The sequence below is a fragment of the Falco cherrug genome, assembly GCF_023634085.1.
Source record: "Falco cherrug isolate bFalChe1 chromosome W unlocalized genomic scaffold, bFalChe1.pri SUPER_W_unloc_1, whole genome shotgun sequence".
Classification (NCBI taxonomy): Eukaryota; Metazoa; Chordata; class Aves; order Falconiformes; family Falconidae; genus Falco; species Falco cherrug.
In genome coordinates, this window is record NW_026599288.1 from 7,224,633 (window position 1) to 7,235,645 (window position 11,013).

At 45.0% G+C, this 11,013-nt stretch overlaps 1 protein-coding gene across 1 annotated transcript; it reads right to left on the reverse strand.

The window, feature by feature from the left end:
- Positions 1 to 4,597: 4,597 nt before the first annotated feature.
- SLC25A51 (solute carrier family 25 member 51) lies at positions 4,598 to 10,908 on the reverse strand. The gene is made up of 3 exons (XM_055700296.1): positions 10,777 to 10,908; positions 10,232 to 10,410; positions 4,598 to 7,336 (listed from the first exon to the last, which is right to left on the reverse strand). The coding sequence occupies exon 3, from the start codon at positions 7,295 to 7,297 to the stop codon at positions 6,422 to 6,424; it is 876 nt and encodes a 291-aa protein (XP_055556271.1). The 5' UTR covers positions 7,298 to 7,336; positions 10,232 to 10,410; positions 10,777 to 10,908; the 3' UTR covers positions 4,598 to 6,421.
- Positions 10,909 to 11,013: the final 105 nt, after the last annotated feature.

The following is an 11,013-nucleotide window of genomic DNA, read 5'->3' on the forward strand; positions in this document are numbered from 1 at the left end:
TCCAGCTCAACAGAGCTTGCTTTTTTAAAAGCTGATTCTTACAAAACCTTTTGCAACTTTGGGGAAAAGGAAGACACCTATAAAGAGGAGGTGGCTGGAAACACATAAGCCTGACGATCCTCTTGTAACTTTGAATTTGCATAGGTAGCATACTGTGGTTGTTGGTGAAGTCATTGGAAACTTAAGGCTCCTCTGCATGACGAGAAAAAAAAAATAATCTTCTATTCCCTGTTTTGGAGAATTTCTTTAGGAATTCGAAGCCTTCAATATTGGGCATTTGCTAATCTGAGGACTAGTTAGTTACTTCTGCATTGGGTTTCATCATCTATAGCAACGGACTGCTAAAGGATTACATTCGAGTAGTCAAGTATGTGCAGCTGACAAGACTCCTGCTGTTTGGTAGAAGGCCTGAACTTGCTGTTCTCATGGGTTTCTAACAGAATTATTTGGTGATGGTATCATCCAGCTGGAGGAGTAAGTTTTAAAAATTTTTTTCTATTTCTTTTTTTTTTTTAAGCAAATACACTCAGCTTAAAATGGAAATAAATGCCCACGGTCTTCTCAGGCAGGAACTTGTAGGTTGAAGTGTTCCATGGCGTATCTTGTGAGCAATTCCACTGTTGCTGAACCCATTGTCTTGAACTCGAAAGTAGACAGACGAAGTTGTAAATTAAGAGAGATGCCCCATTTTCTAAAACGCTGACTCTGAGGTTCCCACACTTGTACCTTTTGAATGCTTTTGGAACTTTTGCGTGCAAAGAACGCAATTTATGAAAAGGTATTTTTTCACTTTGTTAATCGGCCAAGCCGTGAAAAATGGGGCCTAGTGACTGAATGAAAAAAATACACAGGTGTATCTGAGACCAGTTAGAAATACATCACTTCCTTTAGCACCCAGCTCCTTTTGTGTACGCGTAAAAGCCTGTGAACCTGAACCTATGTTGGGGGCAGAGCTTCGATGTGTTAGAAACAGTTTGGGGGGGTTTCCCCTTGTCTGTGACTTAAAACAGTGGCAGTGAATTGTGCAGAAAACTTTGAGGGCAGTTGTGGAATACAAGATTTTTATGCAAAAGAGGAGATACGCTACAAGGAGTTTGTAATTGGCCAAGCTGTTTGGGGGGGGGAAAAACCCACAAACCATCGGAATACTCCTGTAGTAGCATGTTGTAAAACTCGTGGATACTGCGTTCTTGACGTTAGTCCAGTGAAGTGTTTGGTTTCCTGTTCCTGAAGTTCTGAAATTCAGAATTTTCAAACAGAATGCAGTGTGCCTGTGTGAACACTCACATTTCTCTGCATGCCCCTCCGCTAGAAGTTGTTAGGTTCTCCCCCCATCCCTGCGCTGGACGTGATGGTTTTTTCCACGTGCACTCTCTCTCCTCATTTCTAGGCTGCTTTTTTCTCATCTTCGTGTTTTACTAAACATCATTGGAGGGACTACAGGTAACATTTTGAAGAAATCTTCCTGTTTGCACAGGCTTGAACTGTGTTTGTTTTCGAGGCGAAGAAGCACCTGTGAAATCAAAAGCAGTGGTTGGGTGGGTCTGTTAGTTCGTTCTCACGGCTGGTTTTGGTTTTTCCTGTCAGAAGATCCTTGAACTGGTAGGTAGGTTGCTTATGACTTTAATTCGATGCCTGTTAATATGCACTGAGTGTTACTTTTTTAATTCTACCTCATGATACGCTGTTTTTTACCAGAGTATTGTGCTGAAACGTTGGAGACTGAACTTTCCTGTCTAAAGAACTGTTACTCCAAAGCGAGATATGTCACGACATCTAGGCATTACCTGCAGTGCATAGCACCAAGAACGGTGGGTTGACCCAACCCCTGTGAAAGCCGGGGCTGCTGAGCAGGAGTGTAGGACTGCTGGTAAAAGCTGAGCTTGTTAAGGGGGTTGATGATGATGATGATGATGGAGCTTTTGTGGCATGTCCAGCAGATTCCTATTAAGATGAATTCTGTCCCTGTATACTGTAGGAATGTGACTTAGTTCTGATTACATTTGTAATAAGTTTGAGTAAGTAGGGTAATCTTACATTTTGATCATTTGATTGCTCCTTCTCAACGATACTTGGGCATTTTCAAATGAAAGTTCGTCTTATTTTACCTGTGAAGTTCACGGAACGCTTACTGAAACACTGTTCAGTAGTTGACAGCGGATATGCTTTGCAGTTGCATCTTGGTGGAAGGAGTGATTTTCAGTTCTCTCTGAATAATATTACCTTGCCTTACTGAATTCATGAAGTACTGGTTGGTAAGCTTTGGATGATTTCTAGATAGTACGAAAAAAAAAAAAAAAAAAAGGTTTATCTTACTGTTATGTTTCAAAAGATGAGTTCTTAACCTTCCGCAACTCGATAGAAATGTCTGGAACAAATAGAAGGAAACGTTTCAAATGGTAGACGAAAGCCTGCACTAACAGCAAAATATGGTAGGGGCTTGTAACCAGAGATTTCTTTCAAGCGGTTTATTTTCAACCACTCAAGTGTTAACATCACTTGATAAATGTGACAGTATTTCTGTTGAAGACAGAGCTCTCAGTTGGATTGTAAAGCATGCAGGATGTTTTTTAAATGCATGGGGTTTGTATTCTTTTAACTTCTGTAGTAAAAGAATTCCTCCCTTCGCAGCATGGCAAATCAGCAGAAGCAGATGACCTGCATAATTAAGGTCTGTATAGGAACGTCAGCATATAGCAGCGTCTACAGGAATGGAACAAGTGCTCTTTTTGTAATAATCCAGTGACTGTTGTGGGAGCAAATGCATTTTCGGAGTGTTCATTAGAGGTCAGTCTTTAAATCACTGCAGCACTGTTAAGATACTTGTGGGGAAGGAGACAGAAACTCTTAATAGGACTGTACAATGACATTCACGTGTGTGTACTTTGTGGGTGGGTGGGTGTTTGTGTGTATTTCAGTAAACATCCAGCCACGGGGCATCAGTCCACTTGTCAAACAGGGGTAGTTCAGGGAAAAAAGTGTAACCTCCCAACGGAACTATTTGGGATAGGAAAAAAGCACAGTGATGATGTAGACACACATGCACGTTTGTTTGCACTCTTGGAGGCTTGGCAAGGACAGTTTGATTGCCTACTACCAGAAGTAGAATGTAAACATCGGGTTTTTCTGGGGTTGGTTTTTTTTCCTTTTTTTTTTTTGTTTGGGGGGGGGGGGGGGGGGCAGGGAACATGACCTTGGTTGATTCTGTGAGGTTTTTTTTTCTGTGGTGCTTTTTTTTTTTAATTATTTTTTATTTGGGTAACACTGATGTGGAGAAGGTCCTGATACCGTAAAACATGGGTCTGTTGCTATATGAAATGTGAACTCTTAGAAAAAAAGAAACACACTTGCCAAATGAAAGCTTTCAAAAAATCTAGTTTACAAGATTCTAAGAAGTTGCAGTAAAAGGAGAAAGTCAATGGCCCATAATATTTTTGTCCTGCAGGAAAAAGAAACTTCTCGTTTCCTGATCTTAGTCAAAGGTGCATTTTCTTAAGCACAAAATGTCTTCAGTTAATTAATGTTTTTAATACCAGAACAAATTGTGCACGTAGAATATTTTGAAATACTTGAGATTTCATAGTAAAAATTGTAGCCTTTTAATACAGTATAGACAGTATCAGAACTACTCTGAAAATAATTGTACTTAAAGCCGTACAGTAACTTCCTATTTGTGGACAGTTTGTCTTGCTTGCATAATAAATTAAACATTTAATGATTCAATTCATTAAAATCTATTTTAATGTATTTATCTTACACGGAGCTGTGTTCTGTAATGCTCACCGGTTCTTGCCTCTTCCCCCCAGCAAAGTTAGGAAAAAAAAAAAAAAAAGATTGCTTCGAGCCAAACAGCCTCTGTAGGAAGGTTTCTCTCCCCCTGCAGGTTTCTTTGCGACTGTCCTTGCCACCCAGCATGCTCGTGAGAAAGAACACTTCACTCACGCAGCCTAGAAGGCAGGACATATGTATGCTTAACTACAAACTCGGCGTAATTACCCATTCTGTCGCCTGAGACAGCACCCGTGGGGTAAGACAGCACCTTTAGACAGCAAACCCTTGAAGGCAGCGTTGCTGTTCTCGTGAAGTTTTGCTGAAGGAATCTTTCTCCAGCCGTCTTTCTCTCAGCAGTATTCCTGTTGACTGTTGTTGATGGAATTCCTCTTCCCCTTCTGTTAGTTGAAGCATTGCAGCTCCTTCTGCCTGGCCTGGCCTGGCCAACACATGCCGTTTGGTACGTGACTTATTCCATCTCACAGTGTGCCAAAACTCACTGGACCCCTCCATCCACTAAGTATGTGTCCTCTTAGGCGTGAAACACCTGTCATTTGTGAAGCACACTCCTCTGAGCGTGCTGGAAAACTGGCGGTGGTTATAAAGAGATGATACTCAAGCACAGTTCTGTCCTGACAGACTTACAGCGCGCTCCATCTAACTGTGCTGCCTAAGCAGAGACAGACCAGGACTACATTTCCCCTCCCCCCCCCCCCCCACAGTAACGCCAATCATCAATGAGTAGTGGGTTTGTGTTAAAAACCTTACCCTCAACGCTTCAGATTTCCCAACGTTACAGAAGTATATAGTATCTTTCACAGAAAAGCAGGATGCAAATGTCTTTATTCCATCAAGGAGTGATTACAAAAAAAACCCCCCAACAGTACACTGGTAAAAATCAGAATCTGCCAATAACAAACATTCAGTAAACATTTTATTTAAATGCAAATAATCACAACATTTGGATACAAGAATGCTCACTTGTGCCTGGCCATTTTTGACTGTGAAGCTAGGGACTCTATTATGATTATAGCACACTGATTACCATCGGTATTTGAGGACAGTTTAGCAAATGGAAAATGCAAAGTAATAGCCACTCCAAAACTTACGAGAAGATCAAGTCACACCAGCTTCTGAAAGCTTTCCTGTCCCCCATCATCCAAAATAATTATATATATATGTATAGTTTCACAGGGAGTCCCCCAAGAGAATCAAATGCTTTGTATTAAGACAGTCACCTTGTTCGTGGTCACGCTTGCTCTTCTTTCCCTTTCTCTCAGGCCTCAAGTCTTGCCTGTCTCACCTCCCAAGCCTGTCAGACACTTGACACTTCTTACTTCGGTGAAGTCTTTTTCATGCCTCACCTACAGAAGTCCACAAACACATCTCCAAGCGCTGTATCTTTCCTACCTAGCTGCTTCCAAAGTCATCTTTGGCTACTGTCTCTGCTACACTTACAGACCAAAAACCTCATCTTGTCAGTGCTGCTGTACATCTGTCTTACTGAACTTGTTTTAGAGTACACAACAAGCAGGCTGAACTCCCAAGTTTCAGGTAAAATCCACCTCCTTGTGATCCATTACTCCACAGCCCAAATAAAACAGAAGTAATTTGCAAAAGACAAGAAATCTCAGTACAAAAGAGCTGTGTTTGTGAACTACTGTCACAGCTGCAGGAGGCTGGACTATTTTGTATTACAGAAAGGGCCATTTTCTTCCTGGCCCCACAAAATTAAGCAACAGAAAAAGCAGCAATGCAAAAACAAAAACCAAAAAAAAAACCAAAACCCAAACCCACCACCACCAAAAACCCCAACAAAAAGCAGAATAAATTTGATGTTTACAAGTAGAAGGTTTGTTTTTTTTTTTTTTTAACAAGGAAGGACACTTTAAAGCTTTACTAAATTTGGTGTTTCCTTCCTTCTACTCTTCCCTTTTCACATGAAGGCACACAGACATGTACACACAGAGATCCCACTTTGAACTGGAGTCCGCTTACACTGAAGTTAAACATTCAGTAACTACTCTTAACACTGCTGAATGAAATGTTCATCTCAAAGCCAAGCATCAAAACAGCTGGCAGAAGAGTTTGTGTAGGCTTAGTTTTAAGCTTGAAGTCTAAGCTTCAGTCATCCTCAAACTGGAGCCATCCATTTAGATTTAAACAGTAAGAAGTTCTTAGGACCCAGAAGCATTTGAAAATGCAGTTCTTAAACTGAGATTTTGAAGTCTGTCAGGTTAAGGGAATCAATTTTCATCAGCCCCTCCTTTATTTTTTATATTCTACAATGTGGATGGTGGAGTACATTCCATCACAGAGCGTTAAGAAATTTTGGGAGTGATACAGAACAAGCTGCAGGACTAATATAATACTCTTTTTTTTTTTTTTTTTTTTTTTTTTCCTTTTTCTCCAAAACTTTGTATTTGTCTATTAGGTCCATTATGGGAAAACTCACTTGCCAGCAAATAAATACTTTCAAACTTTCATCTTAATTGCACCAAGATTTAGATGCATCACCATTCACCCCATAAATACTGAAGGCCAACACTAATTACCTTTCACACTACGCAGGCACTGTTCCCTGGGATTAAGTGACATCACACATGCCAATACCCAAATGAACAGAAGAGCCAAAGGAAGACAGTGGTTTTCACAACATCTTTAGCAAGAATTCGTAGGTTGCATTGATTATGCCCCAGGACAGGACAGAGCGATGGTAATTCAGATGGGCCCCTCTGAAAAGGTGTATCAGCTTTCTATCACGTTCCAGCCATATCTTCACAAAAACGTTTGAGAAGGACTGAAATTCACCACCAATTTGAGCTTGCATGCGAGTTTTTACAACATTCACTGGGAAAAACAAGAATCCCAGCATGGCACCCAACAGCCCTCCACAGATAAAGTCATTGACTAAATGAGTGCTGTAAGAAGTTGCTTCAGGCAGGCACTGCTTGATAGGTCCCCGTAGGCCAAAGAAGAGTGCATTACTGGGCCCATTGCGGAGCAGAATGGGCACCAATCCCCGATAATATTCTCTCATCCCATAGACTTTCAGTACCTTGAAAGCCTGGTAAGTGTTTGTAAATTTATCATGGTGTTTGTAGTCCTGAAGCAAAGTCTGAACTCTCTCAAAAGGTGTAAGAATAGCTTCCGTGGTCCCTGCAAGCACTGCTGCCATGCTGCGAGTGAGTAGTTCAGGAGCGCTCACGTGGCAATGGAGCAGGGAGGAGAAATCTTCGTACAAGCCAAACATCAGAGCCAGCGTTGTCGTTTTCTGCATCAACGGAGGAAGGATGCCACGATAGAGATTTCTAAGTCCGTCCTTCTGCAGCTGATGTACCGCATCCTTTGTTTTCAAACCATACAACTGCTGTCGAAAGAGAACCTTCTGGATGGGAAAAGTGACTGAGATATTTGTGAAGGCCGCACAGTAGCCACAAAGATAATGTTTACCAGAGGTAGCTGTTACGTCATTGCTTAGGTATTTCTTTGAATTTGTTGGGGCAGAACGTTCTGAATCCATCATACTGTTTTTCTTACCGCAGTATATCTCAGTTCTCCTTCCCTACATCAAAGAAGAAAAGAACAAACATAAGCAGAGCTGCAGGTGACCCCGCAGCTTTTTTCACGGTAGCGGATCATTCAAACAGCACCTGCTACTTGACATCCACGGAAAGCCCATAAAATTTCAAGGAGAAAAGCAACACATGGAATACTGGACAGACGCTGCACCGTTTTCTCAGAGACCTGAAGTTTTTCCCTTCTGTACACTTTCAAATTAAAATAGAAATAAATTGGGAAGGAAATTGAGAGATGAACTTCTCAAGCGCTACATTACAGCTAACAAGAGGAAGCTTACGCATTAGGTCTCCTCATTCACTATGCCGAGGAATTTAAACGTTGAAATGTCTACTCTCACAGTAATAAAATACACTTCACCAGGACGGTGGTGGTAGGGACAGAGCAGATTCAAAAAAAAAAAAAAAAAAAAAGAAAATAAAATAAAAAATAATTTAAAAAATTTTTTTTAAAAAATAGACATGCAGTAGTATTAAAAATTCTCATCATTCCAGATTCCAGTCTGCCTTTTCCTAAGGCAGAAAACAAAAGATAACTTAAATAACAATTTGTTGTGATTTAACCTGGCCAGCAACTAAGCACCACACAGCTGCTCACTCACTCTTCCCCACTTCCCTGGTGGGATGGCAGGGAGAACCGGCAGAGTAAAAGAAAGAAACGTGCGGGTTGTGATAAAAATAATGTAATAACTAAAAAGAAATTAAAAAAATATTTTATAGGGGAGTGGGGGAAAAACCCAACAAAAAGAGAGGAAAATAAAACCCAAGAAAAGCAAGCAATGCAAATGAAAACACTCACTGCCAATCACCCATCACCTGCCACCAACCTCCCCCTCCCTGTTTTATTGCCGTGCAAACATCATATAGTGTAGGAGATCCCCTGGGGTCAGCTGTCCTACTTGTGTCCCCCCCCCCAAACTCCTTCACTGGGCAGGGTGAAGAGCAGAGAAGTCCTTAACACTTGCAAGCCCTGCTCAGCAGTGAGACATCCCAGTGTTTTCAACAGTTTCCAGCATAAAGCCAAAATACAGCCCCATACCAGCTACCATGAAGAAAATTAACTCTATCCTAGTCAAGGCCTGCATGCAATCGTAATCCCAGACTTAAGTTAAAGGACAAGAACTCTTCTAACAAGAGTGTTGAAAATTTCTGAAAGTTCCAGTGAAATCAGCCTGCAGCAGCATCCACAAGGACAGACAGCCTCTTGAAGCCACCGTAACTTTCACAATCTGTCACAAAGTTTCAATACCTTGCACTTGGCTAGACCCGAGGCCCCGAAGGACACGCAAACACAGACAGTTCTACCAAATAAACCAGAATAGTACTGAAGCAATCATTACCAGGCAACGCTTCTTCCTCATTTAAAATGGGATTACTTATTTCAGCAATTGCAGAAAGCTGGGGGGTTTGCAGCTGATCTGAATCCTAATTTAAGACTACAGCACAGCTTTAGTGAAGTCAGTAACAACCAAGGGAGGCTGGTGGTGGTTTGTGAACTTCAGATACTCCCCACAAGCAACATGCGTGAGATTTCCATGGTTTCAAAGTGGTATTTGGGGCTAATACTCCTGCTGGGCATGAGGAACCGTTTCTCAAGGTGCAGCCACTACAGGCTGTTAGGTGAAGGGCACATGTATAGTGGAAGCTATACAGAAACAAGGTGGATCGCTCAAAGCAAACCTTATGGATTCTTTTGACAAAGTACGCTATTTTTAAACCAAAACTCATATACACCTGGACTGGCTTTTCCCTACAGTTAGACACTATGTAATCCTTTAAGGCCTGGCAACTGCAAGTTCTATCTACATCATTTAAAAAGATGAAGTGTCTTTGTCAATATGAGAAGTAATACCAGAGACTACGATTCACGGCTTACACACCAATTTATATATGCACCTGCTCAGACTCGCATTTGGATTACAGTAGTTCTCCTTGCATATACTAAAAAAAGCCACATCTACCGACACGTCTTAAAACAGGGCACAGTGGGTCATGCTAAGTCAACTAAACGATGTGGAGTCTCACCAGAGACAACGCCGTTACGGAGATGATTCAAAAGGCCTTTGGCAACTGGTCATTTGTATGGGTGGCAGCTGCACGCAGCCAAAACATATTTCTCCTCTCAAAAGAAACTCCGAATAAATAAAAAAAAAATGTAAAAAAATATATAGACACACCTTTAATTTAGTTTCAGAAGCTGCATGCTCCTTTTGGTGTAACTGCTGGATCTGCCAGTAGGGAAGTGTGTGATGTCTTTAAAAAATGCATAGGTGCGGTGCTTCATGACAGGGTTTACTGATGGACTTGCCAGTCCTGGGTTAACAGTCAGACTTGATCTCAAAGGTCTTTTCCAAGTCAAACAACTCTACGATTCTCTATCTCCCGGGACAGTAACTCCACCATCTGCCTGGGCAGCCTGTTCCAATACCTGGCCACCTTTTCCATGAAGAAATTGTTCCCAAAATCCCATCTAAACCTCCTGTGGTACAACTTGAGGCCGCTTCCTCTTGTCCCGTCACTCGTTATGCGGGAGAAGAGACTGACACGGCCCCTAACCTCCCCCCTGGGCCTACAGCCTCCAGTCAGGCTCTAGGGAGCGATGAGGCCTTCCCTGAACCTCCTTTTCTCCAGTCTAAACATCCCAGTCCCCTCAGATGCTCCTTGCAAGACTTGTGCTCCAGCCCCTTCGGCCTCCTCTGGACACACGCCCGCATCTCGCCGGTCCCTCTTGGACAAGCCGGGGGGGGGGCGGGGAGCCCAAAACTGAACCCACGTATCTGTTCGTTTGCTCCTCCAGCCGATCACCCACCGGTACGGGGTACACCAGGTTACGAAGCCGGGGTTCGCCAGCCCCCCGCTGGCAGCACGCTCCCCCCACTCACCGCATTGTCGGCGCGGGGCTTCCCGCCGCGCAGCCCCGCGGCCAAACCCGCCGCTCCGGTACCGCCGGGGAGGCCTCAGTATCCCTCACGACGCCGGCAGGGCCGCCCGGCGGCGGCACCGGCGTGCGGGGAACGCTCGGGAGCGACGGCAGCCCCTCCGGGGCACGGCATCAGGCGACCTGAAAGGAACAGCCAGGCCCGAGTCAGAGAAGCTGCAAAGGCGCGGGCGGGCGGGGAGGCCGCGGCCGCGCCGGGCCGGCGGCACAAGGCACCCGCCCCTTACGCCCGGCCGGTGGAGACGCTCCCTCCCGGGCCAGGGCCTGCAGCGCTGCCCCGCTCCCAGCGGCCCGCGACCGGGATCGCCCTCAAGGTCAGGCCGGCAGGGCAGCGGAGCGCGGGGCGGCGGCTGCGGCCCACTCCCAACGGAACCGCGCTCGTCCGCCCGCCCCCGTGCGCCTGCGCGGCCGCCGCGCCGCGCCGAGCCGAGCCGAGCCGAGCCGGGCCGGGCCGGGCCGGACCGGGCCGGGCCCCGCCGCGGGCCGCACCTGCGGCTGTTGCCATGGCAGCAGTAGGACCGGAGCCTCCGCCGGCCCCGCGGCCTTCCGCCGTGCGCGCGCCGCCGTGTCACGCAACCGCGCCGCCTGACGCGACGGCGCCGCCGGCGACGGGCGCGAGGGGGGGGGGCGTCGGGTCTCTCCGCCCCTCCCCAGCACGTGACCAATCAGCGGCACCGCGCGGGCGCCCCGCCCCCAAGCTCCTCCCCCGGGGCGGGGCGGGGCCGA